The sequence below is a fragment of the Arvicanthis niloticus genome, chromosome 8, assembly GCF_011762505.2.
Source record: "Arvicanthis niloticus isolate mArvNil1 chromosome 8, mArvNil1.pat.X, whole genome shotgun sequence".
NCBI lineage: Eukaryota > Metazoa > Chordata > Mammalia > Rodentia > Muridae > Arvicanthis > Arvicanthis niloticus.
Genome location: NC_047665.1, coordinates 9,286,496 through 9,304,850, shown reverse-complemented (window position 1 = coordinate 9,304,850; position 18,355 = coordinate 9,286,496). Strand labels below are relative to the sequence as shown.

Below are 18,355 nucleotides of genomic sequence, written 5' to 3'. Positions count from 1 at the left end.
AGCGAGCAAAGACATGTAAGGACGACAGAACCCAGAATTCTAAGAGTGTGGACAAGGAAAATCATGCAAGAGTTTCATGGGATTATTTATAGCCAGACAATTCCAAGATAAAGTCTCATGAAACTTTCATTATGATGGCCTCTTTAAAGTGAGACCATGGATCTGAGTGTGGAAGAGGCTTTTCTTCGTGTGCCCCTTTGTGGCATCTGAATCTGGGTTGCAGGTGCTGTAACAGTGGCTGTGTGTCCTGAGAAGCATGTGCTGTTGGCAATCTTGTGGTTGCCCCGTGTTTCTGATGTCTCCTCTGCCCACCCCTTCTACCCTAGATCTTCACTGTGGACCAGAGCTACCGTGTGAGGCTTCAGTTTTCCACTGACAAAGAGGAAGTTGGTGCCAATATGGAGGCTATCAAGGCGTAGGTCTGGGAAGTACAAGATGGAGCTGTTGGAAGAACAGGGCCTAAGGGGCTGGTCTCAAAGAAGTAGATGCAATACCTCTCTGCCCTGTCCCTGACCCAAACTTGAGCTTGTCCCCTACTGTCAATCCTGTGCCTGTACACCAAGAAGGCAGAATGAGACAGAAACACAAAAACGATTACAGTTGTGAAGCCAGGTACCAGAGAAGAGCCAGGGGCTCGGGAGAAAGAATTGACATTTCTGATTTGTGCAGAGGTGTCAGATGCTTAGGGAGCACACTCTTTTCATCCACACAACTCCTGAGTCCACTGCACAGCCCTGCCACAATCCTGGGCTAAGGTCCACACTCTAACTTCTTTGTAGGGCTCTTATCCAGGCGACCAGGACCTCTGTCTACGTTGTAAGGATCCAGAACATAGACTCTATGGCTCGGTGAGTGTCCCCAGGCCCAGTGGCTGGGCTTAGGGAAAAAAAAAAAAAAAAAAAACAAAAAACAAACAAACAAAAAACCAGTAGTTAGAGAGGCTCACGGTGTTCCTGTGCTGCTATTTGTCTATTCCAGAGCCCGAGTCAGCTCCTACATGGATGCCTACTTTGTCTTCTCCAATGGGTCAGCCCTGACACTTACCGAGCTGAATGTGTGAGTGGGGCTGTCTGGGAGGGTGGGCAGGGGACATCAGAACAAGAAGCCTTCGGGGGAAGGACAGTGACCCTTGGGTCTAAGCAGGACTCTGTGGCAGGATGATCCGGAAAGACCAGGATGCACTGAAGCAGCTGCTGAACCAGGGGCTGGTGGTAGTGGTGAGTTGGGGGGGCTGATAGGATTACAGGTGGGGGAGGGGTACAGCTCCCACAGCCTGCTCACTCTCTCTCTTCTTCAGAGCTCCCAGGAAGGCCAGGAGTCTGATGAGCCGAAACTGCTCACCAGTGTCATCATAGGGCTGGTGGTGTCTTTGGTGCTGGTCCTTGTGATTATGACCACAACCATCGTGTGTTTGCGCAAGAGGTAAGGCTTGCATTTCTCCTCGTGTCTCCAGCTCTCTCCTGGCCCCGATGCCCAGTGTGTGTGGGGTGGGTAGAAAGAACTTGGGGTCAAGCCTCATCTCCTCACCTGCAGAATGGGCTCTGTGCTAGATTCCTCCATGGATTCGGGGTAACAATGTTCAGCTCCCCACCTCCTCTTGCCAGAACACAGTCGGTAGCTTCTCCAGTTGTACTCTGGCTGTCACTTCTGGCGGCCCGTGTGTGGCCCGTGTGTGGCTTTTGGCAACACATTCCCTTGGCTGTTAGTTTCCACTCCCTACAAGATGCAGCTAAAATTATCACCAGCCAGGATCCTTGTGAAGCCGCAGTTGAAGGGCCCCCACTAGGCACCAGGCCAGTATGTTGCAAATGTGACTTCCTCTGGTTCAACAGCTACCACCGGAAGCTTCGAGCTATGAAGGCTGGCAAGGAGGCCCGGAAGACACCAATAGAGACGACGACTTCAACTGCTGCTATCCCAGGGACCAATGTGTACAACACTGATCGGTGAGCAGGGGTCAAAGGGGAGCAAGAGACCTCATATGATGGCTAAGGGCCATGGCTGCTTGACCAAACTTTCTCCCCAGGGCCAACCCTGTGCTGGACCTCCCCACCAAGGATCTGGGATTGGAGTGCCACTCTTCCAGTGACTTGGACTATCACAGGTGAATAGTATCTCTTACTACCAGACTAGTTGTTTGTAGAGGGGACAGAGGTGGTGGTGATGGTGATAATGTGGGTGGTGATGGTAGTGGTAATGGTGTGGTGGTAGTAGGTGGTGGTGATACAGATGATGGTGATTATGTTGGTGGTCATGGTGATGGTGATTCTGCTGCTGCTGGTGATTATGTTGGTGGTCATGGTGATAGTGATGGTGGTAGTGGTAGTGGTGATGGTGGTAGCAAGGCCACAGACTAGGAAGACTGGGTCAGCTTGCTAACAATCTAAATTCAACCATTCTTCCCATAGCCTCAATTCCCTAGACGAGAACTCTGTGGACTTGGACATGGACAGTAAGGAATTCAAGGCAAGCTGTGGGAGGGGTCAAGGAAAGCTGTGGGAGGGGTCAAGGTAAGCTGTGGGAGGGGTCAAGGTAGATAAGGGAGGGGTCAAGGTAAGATGTGGGAGGGGTGAAGGCAAGATATAGGAGGGGTCAAGGCAAGATGTGGGAGGGGTCAAGATAGATAAGGGAGGGGTCAAGGCAAGATGTGGAGGAGTTGGTACCTGGGGCTTCTGACTTGAGACTCTTGCCAGAAGGAGTGGAATTCAGGATGAGTGAGGCTCAGCACTGTTCCTCCCTAATGCGACCCTTGGTGGGCTGCTTCTTGCTTTGGGCTCTCAGTTCTTTTCATCTGTAAATAGTAATCAAAACGCAGGCTCTGCGTAGGCTTCTGAGTGGACTAAGCCAGAACAAGCATGTGGTGTAATGGTAGAGCACTTGCTGAGGCTCTGGGGTCAGACGCCAGCACCACCACCAAAACAAACCAACAAAACCCCAAACAACAAGAGAAGGAAAAGCCCTGGCCCAAAGTACATAGCCAGGAACTGGTCCTGCCTGTACAAATGCTGGTGGAGTAGGTGAGGAAGAAGTCTGGGCACAAGCAAAGGTACCCAAGGAGAGAAAGGAAGCCCAGTAAATGACCAAATGACAACACTACTACTTGTTAACTAGGTTAGTTGGTTAGGTGGTTGGTAGATGAGTCACAAGCTTACAGTTTGAGCCCAGCTTCTCGATGGGCTTTTGATTTGTTTCGGATTCTGTTTTGTGATTGGGGTCTTACTCTGTAGCCCAACCTCAGACTTTCGTCTCCTGTTTTGGCCTCTTGAGTGGTGGGATTACAGCTGTACTGCCTTGCCTGACTCTCCAGGCAACTTCAATGTTTAGGTGGAACAGAGACTCACTGGTACTAGTCAGTAATGTCAGAGGGTCTCTTAGAGTGCTCCCCTTCCTCCCAAAGGAGCAGACAGTTTTGGGGTCCATCAACTGCAATCATTCCTTTCTTGTAAAGAAGTGGTAAGGCCGGGCAGTAATGGCGCAAGCCTTTAGTCCCAGCACTTGGGAGGCAGAGGCAGGTGGATTTCTGATTTGGAGGCCAGCCTGGTCTACAGAGTGAGTTGCAGGACAGCCAGGACTACACAGAGAAACCCTGTCTCGAAAAAAAAAACCAGGAAAAAAAAAAGAAAAAAAAAAGAAAAAAAGTGGTATTTGTACTGTCACAGTACCGTTCTTTGGGCTCTTCCCCCACAGGCTGCCAACTCTCACATCACCATCCTTATTTTTCCTTGAGGACTTCTCTCTTTCCCTCCCTCCCTCCCTCCCTCCCTCCCTCCCTCCCTCCCTGCCTCCCTCCCTCCCTCCCTGCCTGCCTCTCTCCCTCTCTCTTTCTTTCTTTTTAATATATTTTTTTGAGATAGAGTTTCTCTGTGTGGCCCTGGCTGTCCTGGAATTCTCTCTGTAGACCAGGCTGTCCAGGAACTCAGAGGGCCACCTGCCTTTGCCTCCCAAGTACTGAGATTAAAGGCATCCACCACCACCACCCGATAGAGGACTCATCTCTTAGATCGATCAGGCTAATCAAAGGTTCTCTTGGGCTTGTACAAGGGCCCAGATGTAGCATGATACAAAGTCTGATATAGAGACTTCCAGAGGACTCCCAGGAAGGGGGATCATGGATAGCAAGCTAGTCAGTCCCTGTGTGTGGCTCATCTTGGTGTGAAGATGATTAGAGGCAGAAAAACAAACAACAAAACAACAGCAAAAAAAATTTCCCAACAACAACAACCAAAAACAAATGAACAAACAAAACCCCCCAAAACAAAAAAAGTCAAAAACCCTAAAACTCTAATGAACTTCTTTGACACAACTGAGGCAAAAACTTCAGGGCCCAGGGAAGGGCAAGGGAGGCAGTGCCACCCAGGAGTAGCATTAGAGATTCCTGACTGCCCTGTGGAAAGAACAGGGCTTCAGAGAGAGGAGTCTAGAGAGAGGTTGTGGCAGACTGGCTGGGGTACAGAAGAAGTTTTTCTAGCAATCCCTGAGTGCCGTGACCTACAGGTGTGAACAACCAGGAGACCACCCAAGCCCTCTTGCCAAGCAAATAGCATGGGTGCAGATGCTCAGAGGCTGCTGTCTGGCTTAAGGCCTGAGGCAGTCTGCAGGGAAAAGCAGTCAGGTCTCTGGCTTAGGTACCAGGTTATATTTTCTAGTGTTATACCAGTTTCTTTGGGCTCACGGCCTGTACTAAGGAATGACTAACCCCTCAAGGCTCTTGGATGCTCTGCTGTTTACCAGGGATAGTAACATCCCTAGGTTGGAAAAAGCTCTTATACTATCCAGGGAAAGGTAGTGGTGACTTGGGGCTCTGGCCCTGTGGAGAAGGGGGCCAGTCACTGCAGTGGACTAACCTAGTTCAGGGCCTGAGCTCTCTCATGGGAAGGTATATCTGTGAAGAAGGATGGGTGGGCAAGAGGAAGGGCAGTAGGGTGTTTGAGTACCATGATAAGGTACAGGTGTAATCCTGGGTGACATTTCTAGAACAGACGGGAGATGCCAAGTTCAAGAAGATTCTGTGTTATACTATGAACATCCACAAGAATGGTTGAGTGGTTTCCATCTCTCTCAGCAGGGGATCTATGGCTATGCCAAGGAATTGAGGGAGGAACCTTGCCCAACCCATGGCCTGCTCTAGGGTATAGGTGGCAGGAACTGTGACAAAGTTGCTCTTTGGTTTATAACTGGTTTGAATGCCAGAACTTTCTCTGCTGGGGTTAGGTAAAGGTCACAGGTGACCCCCAAGGGCCACCCCACCTGTATCACCCTTGGCCACTGCTGCATCTGGGCTACAGCAAGGAGACGGAGGCCCAGACAGAGTGAGCCTCAGAGAAACCTCAGGTGAGGAGCCAACAGCTGCTCTAGGGTCTGGGATGACAGCCCCATCTTTACCCTTCCCTCCTTGTCTCTCCAGAGGAAGGATCTTCCACATAACCCTCCTGAGCCTGACCCAGAGCCCCTGACTGCAGTGCTCTCAGAAAGGTCAGCAGGCACAGGTGGACAGAAGAAGAAGAAGAAGGAGAAGAAGAAGCTTTCTTTCACCAACCCTGGCCTGGACACCACAGATCTGTGATGGAAATCTTCATTCTTTAAGCTCAAACTGTACTGTCTGCCCTCCCCTAAAATATAATATATGGCCTTGCTTTGCTCCTTACTTTCAATCATAGACAAGAGTTGGGGAAAGGTTTTATTACCAATGTATACTGTGACAGTTAGTAGCCAAAAACAGAGGCTAGAGGGTTAGGGACCAGGGCACTCAGTGGTTACAAGGAACTTGGGGCTCACAGCATTGTGTATGGGGGCGGGGGTAAGAGGGGAACCTTTAAAGACAGCTGTAGATGTCAAATGGGCCCTCCATCCTGTTCCCAATACCCAAGACCAGCTGTCACCCAGGTGGTCGATGGCCTGAGACCTTCTAGGAGCTTTACAATGACCTTCAGTCCTGTCTAAGACCCTCTGACCTTTCCATGACTCTCCTCAGTTGAGCCCCAGGGCACTCCTAGCATTTGGCCTCAATGGGAACTGTGCATAGTGGCTAAGTAGGGGAGAAAATAGGACTAGGGTACTGGGCTAGGTGGGGAGAGGCAGGGATGGGGCTAGGACTACCAACAGCATGCAACAGATGCCCTGGCCATGGGGCCAGCACCATGTAGAGACCTCTCACTGCTCAGAGACTCGCTGCCCCCCTCCCCCCAGACTCCCATTTTGCCTTTCTGGTGGCATTACATCAATCCTGGCACACGTGAAAGAACACTTAAAAATCTGCATGCAGTCTTTCCCCGTTCTGGGGACCTGGCCCACTGGAAGCCTCAAAGCACCAGTCTGGCCATCTCAGGAGCCTGCCTCAGTTCTAGGGTGGAAGGGTGGGAGCAGGTCCCTGTGCTCTTCCCGTAGTTCCCGCGGGAGTGGAGCAAAAGGCTGTGAGGGCACCAGGGTGGAGTTGTCGGGGCTGGGTGTGTGGGCTCCTGGCCACAAAGGGGCTGGATAAGGGGTTTTCATCAGTGTTTGGGAAGGGAGGGACTGGAAAGAAGCCCCTGAAAGCTGCTCACTCCTCGGAGGCGTGACGCACTCGGGAGTTGGACACCGCTTTCAAGGGCCAGGCATGAGAAGGGAGCCTGAGAAGGTTGGAAACCCGGGCCTACAAAACACACGGGGACAGATCACTCGGCGGTGGGTCCCGCCCGCGAGCAGCACCGCGGCCGGCGCACACTCTGCAGCAGCGCGCGGAAGAGGCCGGGCGGGCGCTTGGCGGCGCCCTCCGCCGGCGCGGTGCGCACGGAGCCTGCACGGCCGGGGCCCGCGCGGACGGCGGGCGGCGGCGCCGGCGCCCCTTGGCGGCCGTGCTCCTCGATCTGACGCTCCAAATGCTTCTGGATGGCCATGCCCAGCACCTCCACCTCCATGGAGGCACCGTACACTTCCCACGTCATGCCCTTCTCGTCCCAGCTCACGTCGCGCACCGGCTCGGCCGCCTCCTGGGGCGCCATGGCGGCCGCCAACACGGAGCCTGGCCGCACCCGCACCTCAGGGAAGACGGGCGGCACGGCGGGCGGCGCGGCGGCCTGCGGGGTCATGGGCCCCGTGGCCACTGAGCGGGTCTCGGCGGCTCCCAGCGACACCTGCAGGCCCGCGTCCCGGCGCGACGGTGGCCTGGGCGCCGGGCTGGGCGCACGTGGCGCCGCCTGGAAGCTGAAGGCCGGGTCGCCCGCGCCGTCCTGCGGGGACATGGGGCTCACCGCCACCGAGACGCAGGCCTGCGCGCCAGCCTGCGTGCCCGCGTCCTCGCGCGGCGGTGGCGCTCCGGCGTCCCACGACGGCGCTTTGGTGAAGTTGTCGCGAGTCCGTGGCCCTGGCGGGGGCGCTGCACCCTCCGCGCTGGGGCTCTTCTGAGCCGTTGCTGCCGCTAGGTCTTTCTGGCTGGTGCTGGCCGAGGGCTCCGGCTCTGGCAGGGCCCCGAGGCTCCTGGTATCTCTCCGGGGCTGGGCTGAGCTGCAGGGTGTACCATCTGATTGCCTGAAAGAGGATGTGGCCTTGTCTGGAGCCTGAGGGGCAGTCTTTGCCGAAGTCTGAGACTCTGCTTTTCTAGGAGATGGAGATGCAGAGTCAGCCTTCCCCAGGGACACAGTTTCCACAGACGGGGTGGGGTCAACTTTTCCGGAGGGATCTGTCTTCTCAGACAGTTGTGGCTGCTCTTTTTGCAAAGACGGAGCTTCCACCTTTCCTGGGGATGTGGCACCTGGAAGCTGGGTTACGACTTTGACCCCAGATTTGGGCTCAGTACTCCCTGAGGCTCTGGTGTCCACCCGTGTGGAGTTCCCAGGATTCCTTTTCTCTTGAGCCTTCAGCTCTTGAATGCCTTCTGCTCTTTCTGAAGCCACGAGATCCACCTTCCCTGGGGACACCAAAGCCGTTTTTCCTGAATTCGTTGGGACTGTTTTTCCCAAAGTCATAGAGCCCACTTCTCCAGAGGGAACAGTTTCTGCCTTTCCCTGGCTTGCAGAGCCCGCCTTGCTTAAAGCCAGGGGATCAGCCTTCTCTGAGGCTGGGAGATTTGCCTTCTCCAAGGATTGTGGGTCTCCTTTCCCCTCAGTCACCTCAACTTTTGCAGCAGACAGGGACTCCCAAGTCCCCAGAGACCTAGTATCTCCTGAACTCGAAGACCCAGGGACTGTCTTTCCTGAAGACTCGGGATCCCCCCTTTGAGATGTTTTTATGTTTCCTGTGATAGTCGTGTGATCCACCTTTCTAGAGGACCTTGGATCTTCTTTTCCTGAGGATAAGGTTTCTGTTTTGACCAAGGACACACGTTCTGCCTGCCCAGAAGACAAGTGTTCTGGTTTTACTGGGGACACAAGTTCCGAATTTCTTAAGGAAACAGGGTCCACTCTGCCTGAAGGTCCTGTATTGTTCGAAGATGTAGGATCTGTCTTTGCTGGAAACATACCTTCCGGTTGTCTGGCAGACACTGTTTCTGTCATTCCTACAGACACAGGCCCACTCTCTTCTGAGGAGACAGGCTCTTTCTTTCCAAGAAACTGAGGGTCCTCTTTGGCTGAGGACAAAGTTTCTGTATTCCGAACAGCTGCAGGATCCGCTCTCCCGGAGCATACAGGGTTCACATTTTCGGAGGATACAGGAGCCACAGTTACTGAGGATTCAAGCTCTGTCTTGCCTGATGATCCTGGAGTTAGCTTTCCAGAGAACCCAGGATCTGTTTTTTTTGTGGATGCAGGATCTGCCTTTTCTGGGGGTTTCATATCATTTTTCCTCAGAGACATAAGATCCTCCTCTCCTGTGGATCCAGGGTGCTCTCTTCTGGAATGTATGGGGTTCTCCTTTTTTGGATCCATTTTGCCTGAGGATATAGCCTCTACCTTTCTTAAAGACCCAGCATTTTCCCCTCCTGGGGATACTATATCCACTTTGCCGGGACATGCTGTGTCTACTCTTCCCGAGGACCCAGAATCCTCCTCCCGTGGAGCTGTGTAGTCCATCCTTCCCACGGCCCCAGGCTCCCCCTTTCCACAGATCATAGGCTCTGCCTTTCCCTTCAACATGGACTCTTCCTTCCTCAAGGACCCAGAGTCTTCCTTTCGTGTGAAAGTAGAATCTGCCTGCTTCAAGGAGTTGGACTCCATCTTCTCAGAGAACACAGGATTTCTGATCTCTGTGGCTGTGGGAGCAGCTTCTGCTGAGGACATGGGCTCTGGTTTCCCAAACAAAGTCGTTTCAGAGGCTTCTGAGGTCAAGGCTCCATGTGCCCTCACTGTCTCTGGGAGAGGGCTGCAGGTAGGAGATGGGCAGGCTAAGCTCCCAGCAGGGTTCTCAGAACAGGAGGCCCCTTCCCCAGCCCCACTGGAACTGCTGTGTCTGGAGTCCATGCCTAGGCTTTGGTCAAGGGTGTGCCTTGGGGGTGTAGGGATAGCCTTTGGAGAGGAGCAGCAGTCCCTCATGACCGGGCCTCCAGTGCCCAGGCTCCCATCCTGTGAGGAGCAAAGGGATCTTGGGGAGCTGGAGTCCTTCCAAAGCAGGTAGAGCCAGGCTGGGTCTTTAGGACCAAGCCTCTACCCTCACCGCCATGTTTGAGCTCAGGACAGTTGTCTAGTTCTGAAAAAAAGAGAACAGATTCAGGCTTAGGAGATACTCCTGAGGGCGGGGGGGGGGGGGGGCGGCAACTTAGTCTGTCTAGCTTCTCACTGGATTCTTTGTCCCCATCTGGTCCCCTTGTCAAGAAGGTCTCAGATAAAAGCATAAACCCAATCCTAACACTCCCCTGCTTCATCACATTTAATAGCTATCCAAGAAGCCAACACTCCCAGCACTTGGGATACTGAGGCAGGGGATTTTCTAGTTTGAGACCAAGCTGGGCTATTTAGTAACACCAAACCCAGATAGACAGACAGACAGACAGACAAACTGACCCTTCACAACATGGCTACAATCTGACTTTTTAACTTTACCGCCATTTCCCTATTTCATCTCACTTCATGCTTCCAGAAGTGACGTATTTGTCTTCAAGCCCAGTGGCTGCAAACTTGTGATGTCACTGGGCCAGATGGGTCATTTGGGTGGGGGAAACAGAGGGAGTAGTGTAACTATGGCAAGTGGTAGAGGACATGGCTTTTCCAAGAAGGGCTGTCTGATGCTCTAGAGCAATGAATCCTGGAACTGTAGGAGCTTTTCTAGTGTCTCAGGAAGAGTGAGAAAGCTGGACCTTGATGTAAAATATGCTAACTAATTCAAGATTTAAATAAAAGCCCCAAACACTATGTGAGCTAAAGAAAACATGTCTGTAGGCCACCAGTTTATGTCTGTGTAGGCCCTGGGGAGCTGTGAATGGTCTGTCAGGGAGAGGACATAGTAGTTGTGTGCTTTCAAAGACTGCTCTGAGACTGTGTGGCGATCAGGCTGAAAGGAGAGAGAAGCTAGCCAAGACCCAGCAGGAAGACAGCCAGACTCTCACTGACTGATGCCTCACTCCTTGTCAGAGCCCCTTCTATACAATGGGCCCTGGGCAAGTACCCTGAGTGATCTGGGTGGGAGACCACCCTGAAGGCAGAAATGAGAGCTGAAGAACCAGCAGAAGGTAACTGGCTGTGGTGAGTGACAGCAGGGATGGGGGTGGCCTGCAGAATGCTGGGTAGGTGGGGATTGCAGGGCTACAGTGCTGGCCTGGAGATCTGGGGCAAGAGGGGACTCTGTTTAGGATGAACTGAATTCTTGATGTCTGAGGGTCATTAGGGGAGAGGGTCCAGCAGGCAGACGGACCTAGGAGAACCTGTCATGCATTATTCACGAAGCAGCCCAAATGAGCAGAGCTGGCGATTGCCCCTTGCCTGCATCCAGACCCTCTCACCCATGCTCAGGCCAGAATTCCTAGAACAGCAGTGTTCAGTCTGTGGGTTGTGACCCCCTTGATGTCACATATCGGGTATCCTGCATATCAGATATTTACATTGTGATTCATAGCGGTAGGAAAATTACAGTTATGAGGTAGCAGTGATGATAATTTCATGGTGGCGGTCATCCCAGCATGAAGAGCTGTATTAAAAGGTCAGCGCGTTAGGAAGGCTGAGAACTGCTGCTCTTGAGTGTCTCTTGGCTTTGCACACTGTGAACCATCCATCAGCAAAATAGAATCAATCTGCCTTCAAACCACATCTAGAACCTGGGTCTAAGGGCTCCTCATTGTTGGCTCTGTTGCTTCCTTTGACCCTTGACCCTTCCTTCTACTATCCTCCCTTTTCTGTTATTTTAGCTCAGTTTCTGTTATTTTAGCTCAGTGTGCTATCTCATGGTTCATTGACCATTTCCCTGCAGGTATCTGCATAGTCTACTCTCAGCTCATCCTCTATAAAATAGTCATCTCCAATTCTGGCTGTCCCTCTCCATTCACCTTGTTCAATTTGTTTGTTTGTTTGTTTTGTTTTGTTTTGAGAAAGGGCTTCACTGTGTAGACTGTGTGCCTGACTTGGAACTCGATACATAGACCATGCTGGCCTCAAATTCTCAGAGATCAGCCTGCTTCTCTCTCCTCAGCACTGGGATTAAGGACACCACACCCAGATCTGCTTTACTGAATTTAAAATTCAGAATGCTTTTCCCTGCCCAATCCATCAAGGTATGTGTTCCCTGAACTCTAGCTTCATGGTGGGGCACACCTGTAATCCCAGTGTGCAACAGAAGCAGGAACTTTAGTTTGAGGCCAGCAAGACCTGGCCTCAAAACAAATCATAAACCACACACATATGCATACACATATGCTCCTGCACACACACACACATTGACACACACAGATACACAGAGACACACACAAAGACACACACAGACACAGACACACACACACTGACACACAGGTACACAGAGAAACACAGAAAGACACATACAGAGATATACACAGACACACAGACACACACATACTGACACATAGGTACACAGAGACACACACAGACAGACACATACTGACACACACAGACACACATAGACACACAGACATAGACACACACAGACACACACAGATACACACACACACACACCCCTAAGCGATGGGGACTTTGTTGCTCTCACCCACACAGCAGAGTCAAGAACGACCAGCACACACATGGAAAGTCAAGTCCTGGTCCACAACAGCTCTGTGAAGGACTGAACGACCCTTCTAACACCAGAGATCTTACTTCTTGACCCAGACCCTTCTTACTCTTGTTGATACACTAATTCAGCTGTGATCCTTTAGGGAGGGCATTTGTCCATCTCTACACATACCCACAAGACAAACAGTATTTTAGCCAGCAGGTCTCTCCCCTTCCAGGGATGTTCCTGCAGACACACTGATGGTACATCAGGGTACATGAGAGCACCTGGGGGTGAGAAAATCAGGAAGAGGTGAGGGGGTGTGTGTGAGAGACACTCACATGGACCACCACAGATGCCAGATCATGTAGAGAAAATGCCCAAGATAAAGTGAGCGAGCAAAGACATGTAAGGATGACAGAACCCAGAATTCTAAGAGTGTGGACAAGGAAAATCATGCAAGAGTTTCATGGGATTATTTATAGCCAGACAATTCCAAGATAAAGTCTCATGAAACTTTCATTATGATGGCCTCTTTAAAGTGAGACCATGGATCTGAGTGTGGAAGAGGCTTTTCTTCGTGTGCCCCTTTGTGGCGTCTGAATCTGGGTTGCAGGTGCTGTAACAGTGGCTGTGTGTCCTGAGAAGCATGTGCTGTGTAATCTCATGAGGTATATCTAGTACAGTCCTAAACAGTGGGGTCAGCAACTTCCCATGGCCTCTTGATGCAATCAGGAGTCTCAGTACACTTGAAATGCTACTGGTAATACAGCGATACTGTCTGTAGTCCATTTTAAAAGTGCTTATTTTAAATTACATGTAGGTGTTTGTCTTCATAAAGGTATGTGTGCATATATACAGAGGAGGTCAGAAGCCTTCCCCTTGAAGCCAGAATTACAGGCGTGATGACAATGGGTGCTGGGAACTGAACAGGGATCTTTTGTAAGAGTGGTAAATGTTCTTAACTGATAGGCCATCTCTCTAGCACTACATCACCTTTAAAAAACCAAACAGGAGCTCACTCTAAGATAACTATAACAAAGAACTGTGTGCGCTGCTCAGTGGTAGAGCAGTTGTTAGCGTCTCAGCATTATAAGAAAATAACAAAGCAGCAGCAGCAGCCTGAGGGTCCCTAAACCAGGATCCTCACCATTTATGATCACTGTCAGGTGACATCCCTGTGTGTCACACACTTCCTGTGTCTATATAGGCCTAGCAACACAGGTGATTGCTTACTTTTAACATTACCACAAACAGGTGAGGGAGACTCGTACTGAGACTTTAGGAGGTGGCAGGGGCTCTCACTCCGTTCCGCATGGCTGCACCTTTTTGAAAAATAGGAAAATGGAATGTTTCTCTGTGAGGGTCACTCCGTCTCCTTAAGGTGCTTCTAAGTCCCACATGCTCACTTCCTTCTTTTGTTGGTATTTCTCTTTTATTATCCTCTTCATACCCAGGTGTATATGTGCACACATACACACACACACACACACACACACACACACACACACACACCGATGCACGCACACATGTGCACACACACACACACAATGTGACTGCTTTGTGCACAACCATGGCTTGGAGTTCTCTCCTGTCTCAGCCCACATACACCCTCTGCTGTTGGCATCGTATCAAAGTTTTAGTTCTCAGCTTAGATGTTCCTTCCTCCAGGAAGCCTTCTGTGCCTACCAGCTTCCTCTGAGGCTCCATGCCCTCTTCCTACCCCCCTAGCCAGATTTCTGTTACTCCATGCATATCCATTTAACCTGAGCTCTTGACAGAACTTCCAATGGCAGTCTCAACTGATACTGTTCATTCCCGGGTCTCCCCCAAATCTCACGTCTGCAGCTTGGGAGGATGGCAGTCATCAGAAAGACGGACACACAAAAGGGCATCTTGCTGAGGACTCTAAGGCCTTAGGGTTTGGAGAGCTGGACTGGATGCCTCTGTGTCTGTGGGGGTACACAAGAGTAAAGTGGGTGCAGGTCTAAAGCAGAGGAAACATGGAATGGGTGGTCCCTGACCTCCAGATAAAGAGAGGAATGAGGAGAGGCTAATAAGCTAGCAGTGAAGAAATTATGTCATTTCTGATGTGAGATGTGAGATGATGTGAGGATGAAGGACTGGACAGCTGGTCTGGACACGTGGTCAGGGAAGGCCCCTAACTTCTGAGCCACCCATGCAAAGGCCAGAGAGGCTGGGGTAGAGCTGGAGTCAGACAGGGAGGACATGGGAGGAAGAAGCAGTAGCAGCCAACCATATGAGGCCTCGGGGGAGCGGTGGGGACTCATCCCAAGGTACTGAGTAAACACTGCTGCATTTTAAGCAGGAAGTATGTGAGACTGTTTGGTGGCCAGGCTCCTTAATTCACTGAGTAAAGTCACAAATATGGATATTTTTTAAAAAAATATATTTTAAGTATTGGCTTTTTTTTTTTTTTTTTTTTTTAATATGATGAAGGCCAAACAAAACAATTGTGCAGGTCGATTTTGTGACCTATCTCGTCCTTGGGACTGTGGAACAGGATGTTGTAAGTCAGAGCGACTGGGCAGATGGGCAAGAGAAAGCGCCCAGAAACCAGTGAAGGCCAAGGTCTGTTTGCCACGTTTTCTTGTTTCCTCCGCTGAAACTTGACTGTCTAGCAATTACTCAGGGAGGGAAGTACAACCCAGAAGGGTCAGACAGGGCTGAAGGAGGGGTGCCTTGGGTCGCCATGCCTCCTTTCACACCGGTAACCCAGTCAACCCCAGGTGTCTCTGCACACCAGCGCCTGCTTCTTGTGTGTAGTCTGGACAGGGAGTGCAAAGAGTTCACCGCTCAGCACATCTGAGACTTCAAGCAGGGCCCTTCCCACTGAGCCCCAGCCCCCACCCCGACTCAACACCTCCTTCCCCACCAGACTTGTTGTGAGAATTAGAGACGATGAGGGGTGTGCATGGTTCTGCTCACGTTAGGGCCAGGCTGTGTACACGGAAAGCCTGTTTTTATCTACTCAGCCTGTCAGAGCCCAGCTGTGCTCCCAGGAGGGGGTGGGGGTGGGGGCTGAGGCTGAAATGGTTGCAGCAGAGACAAAATTCAGCAAAATCTGCCTTTAGGGCATGCTTGTTTGGCCTATGATGCTAAGAAATTATTTTTAAAATCAGATGTGTGTGTGTGTGTGTGTGTGTGTGTGTGTGTGTGTGTGTGTCTGCAAACAGTAAAGGTCAACCTTGGGTGTTGTTCCTCAGTAGCTGTCTACACTGTTTTTTGAGACAGGATCTCTCACTGGGACCTAGGACTCACCTATTAGGCTAGGCTGGCTGGCTACTCAGGGAGCTCCCAGCTCCCAGTCTTTGGCTCTCCACAGCTTTTTTTTTTTTTAAATTAATTAATTAATTAATTAATTTAATATGAGTGGAGGGCATCAAGTCTCTCTAGTCCTTTTAAGTCAGTTTTAAGTAAGGGAGCAAACTTGTCACCATCTAAACACTGCTAGAGTTCATGTGGAAATCCGATGTTCAGGTTATTCTGGCAAACTAAGATTTGGCAAGCTAAGCAAGCTTCCTGCAGAGCGAGGGCCAGCTGGAGATGGATAGGACGCCTGAGGAGGCAAGCAGCCACAGTCCCCACCCTCCCTCTGGGGTCCTGGACACTAAAGCTAACTGCACATCACCACCCGTCTCAGAGGCTGGAAGCGTACCACCAGCCTCTCATGTATGCTACCTTCCTGTTCTATAGCCCCCAAGTTTTGATACTTTTCTCACATGCCAATAAAAGCAGGAAGTGGCTTCGCCCGAGTGCTTACCACACACACAGACGGCCCGTACACCTGTCAGGCAGGTGACATACTCCTATTTTCTAAGAAAGAAGCAGAAAGTTTGACAGGTAGGCATGGCCACGTGTTAGGATACCCCTTTTGCAAAATCTCCCCAGAAGAGGTTGGTATCCCATTTCCCACTCCAAGTTCTCAGCTTCTGAGACGGGATTGGGTCCAGTGCAGTAGACGGAGGGCTTGGCTAGATGTGGGTAAAGCCCTAATTTGGTCACTAACCTGTTCTGTGACTTTGTGTGGGTTTTCCACTCTGGGAGCCCTTGTTTCCCATTTCAATGGTCCAGAGATAAATTCCAAAGGGTCTACTGCTCACAGATCTGCTGGATCCTTCCTGGTTTGGGAGGGACTCTCAGCTTCCGGACACTAGGCAGCCCAGGCCAGGAAACCCACATCTCCTCCCTCCACCCTACCTCTAGAACACAGCTCCCTCAGCCCTGCATGCTGAGCCCTGGATCCAGCACTCTCAGGCTCACTTTATCATCTAGACTATCCATAGCAATTTCACAATGGGGCCCCTTGTCATTGTGTACCACAGACAAGGACACAGAAGTCAGGAGGAAAGACCACCAAGGGCATGAAGCTGAAGGGAGGAAGACTGGGGTTCAGAATTAATTGAGTCTGATCTCAACGCCTGGATTCTTCCCAGTTTATGAACCAACATCTACACTCTAATGCTAGGCTCTTTTCTTTCATCTTTGTGTGTATGTGTGAATGTGGACATTCTCATGCCCATGTGGAAGTCGGCAGGCAACCTCCGGTGTCAGCCTCTGACTCCCACGGTCTTCTTGTACACCGGGCTAGCTGGCCCTTCAGTTCCTAGGGATTCTCCTCTCTTCCCTCTCACTGTTGGAGTGTGTGATCCGGTGTGGGTAGCAGGCTGAAATAACCATGTAGGTGAATGGGCCAGCTCACCTGGTATGCAAATGAGTGAGCAGACTGTGGTAGATACCAGCTGAGACCAGTCTGGGCCCAGGATCTGGCTCCCATCTCCTAATCAAGGAGACCTTGGTTAGCTTTTTGTATACCCCATGTACATAGAATAGCCTGTGCATCTGTGCCTTGTTGGGGTCACTGGGATCCCGTGTGCCTTACAGTCTCACCTTGGGGGAGCTAGCCTGTGCACATAGGTCCTTGTGTTTGGCTCACATGCAGGGCAGTCCTGGGAATGCAGAGATACAAGGCTCGCCTGGCATTTCCTTTCCCTCGAGGCTCTCTTCCCAGTCTGGAGTCATCTCTACACCCCCAGCCAGGGCCAGAGCTGCCAGGCACCTGCAAACATCTCCTGCTATGGTAACAAGACTGACAAAAGCTTGTGTATGCCTGTGAGTGTGACTGAAAAGCCCAGTCTTCTGCCACTTGTCCCCTCATCTCCTGGTGCCCCCACAGCAACCATCCCCCCGGCAGCTGCCGCAGGTGAAGGAGTCTGTAACAAAAGGCCTTCTTTGAGAGACATTCCCCAGACCATCTGTCCATTTGTCCATCCACCAGTCCACAGAAAGGCAAGGATGGGTGTTCAAGGGTGTGCGGACTTGTGCTAGTGTGGGTTGAAGAAGAGCAGCAAGCTAAGAGACAAAGCAAGGGTGTGCACAGGGTCACAGCCTGCTTCAGGGTGGAGGGTACAAGAGGGGCATAAGCATGAGCTGGAGCGGGGGGTGGATGTCGGTTAGAGTATTGCTGACTTGGATCCAGGATTGATGCTCTGAGTGCGTAGCCCCAACTGGGTGCACTAGGTGGGTTGCACAGGTGGCCGGATGTGTGGATCTGATGGAATGACCAAAGCCCACGGGTGTGTGCGTGTGTGTACCTGTGGCCTTGTCCAAAAATGAGGTTCCCAGACATGAACGCGGTGTGTGACCACGTCCAGGACTGGGTGCCACACTGGGTGTGTGACGAGTGGGATGAATCAATGAAAGCGGCCCCTCCCCCCGGTGGCGGGAATCGCCCTCTCCCGCACCGCGGTGCAGAACAAAGCGGCGGGCAGCGGGGCTGGACGTGGGGCGGCCTCCCCACACCACAGGCCGGGCCGTTCACCGGGGCCCCGCCCCACCGCGCCCCGCCCCGCCGCCCCCGCCCCGCCGCCCGAGCCCGGCGCGGCCCAGGACCCTGGACAGCGGCTCCGGCCCGCGCGCCCTGCGGCCCCATGCGCGCTCGCCGCTTACCCGCGCCGGCTCCTAGTAGCTCCGGCTCCCGCCGCGCAGACCACCTCGGTGCTCCCGGTCGCGCTGGCAGGCGGACCCGACTCCGCGCCGTCCCTGGTCGGCTGGGCGCCCCGCCCCGGGCATGCGCGCTTGGCGCACTCGGGAGCCGGGAGGGGGCGCCGCGGGGGCGCGCGAGGGCCGGCAGACGCCGCCCGTCCCCGGGGGCCGCGCGCCCGCCTGGTGCTCAGCTGGGAGCACCGCGGGCGCACGGGCGGCGGCCTCACCGGAACCCGGGTCGTCCGGATCTGCCCGCTGCCTCGGCGAGGAAATTTCCCGCGTCCCTATC

General features: G+C 52.3%; 2 protein-coding genes across 4 annotated transcripts in view; one reads left to right on the top strand and one right to left on the bottom strand.

Moving 5' to 3' along the window:
* Positions 1-5,633, top strand: part of Cdhr2 (cadherin related family member 2) — a 35,397-nt gene extending 29,764 nt beyond the window's left edge. For both annotated transcript variants that reach the window (XM_034510753.2, XM_076938995.1), the window contains 9 exons: positions 327-415; positions 780-848; positions 979-1,056; positions 1,157-1,217; positions 1,298-1,422; positions 1,833-1,946; positions 2,027-2,104; positions 2,409-2,466; positions 5,405-5,633. In XM_034510753.2, the coding sequence (XP_034366644.1) occupies positions 327-415; positions 780-848; positions 979-1,056; positions 1,157-1,217; positions 1,298-1,422; positions 1,833-1,946; positions 2,027-2,104; positions 2,409-2,466; positions 5,405-5,563 (831 nt within the window). In that variant the 3' untranslated portion in view covers positions 5,564-5,633. The remainder of the gene's footprint in view (positions 1-326; positions 416-779; positions 849-978; positions 1,057-1,156; positions 1,218-1,297; positions 1,423-1,832; positions 1,947-2,026; positions 2,105-2,408; positions 2,467-5,404) is intronic.
* Positions 5,634-5,664: 31 nt separating this feature from the next.
* Positions 5,665-18,155, bottom strand: Gprin1 (G protein regulated inducer of neurite outgrowth 1). 2 transcript variants are annotated; one of them, XM_034511042.2, is made up of 2 exons: positions 18,031-18,155; positions 5,665-9,597 (listed from the first exon to the last, which is right to left on the bottom strand). In XM_034511042.2, the coding sequence occupies exon 2, from the start codon at positions 9,441-9,443 to the stop codon at positions 6,651-6,653; it is 2,793 nt and encodes a 930-aa protein (XP_034366933.1). In that variant the 5' UTR covers positions 9,444-9,597; positions 18,031-18,155; the 3' UTR covers positions 5,665-6,650. The 2 variants fall into 2 exon arrangements, with proteins under 2 accessions (XP_034366933.1, XP_034366934.1); XM_034511043.2 differs by lacking the exon at positions 18,031-18,155 and adding an exon at positions 13,297-13,474.
* Between the last annotated feature and the right edge of the window lie 200 nt (positions 18,156-18,355).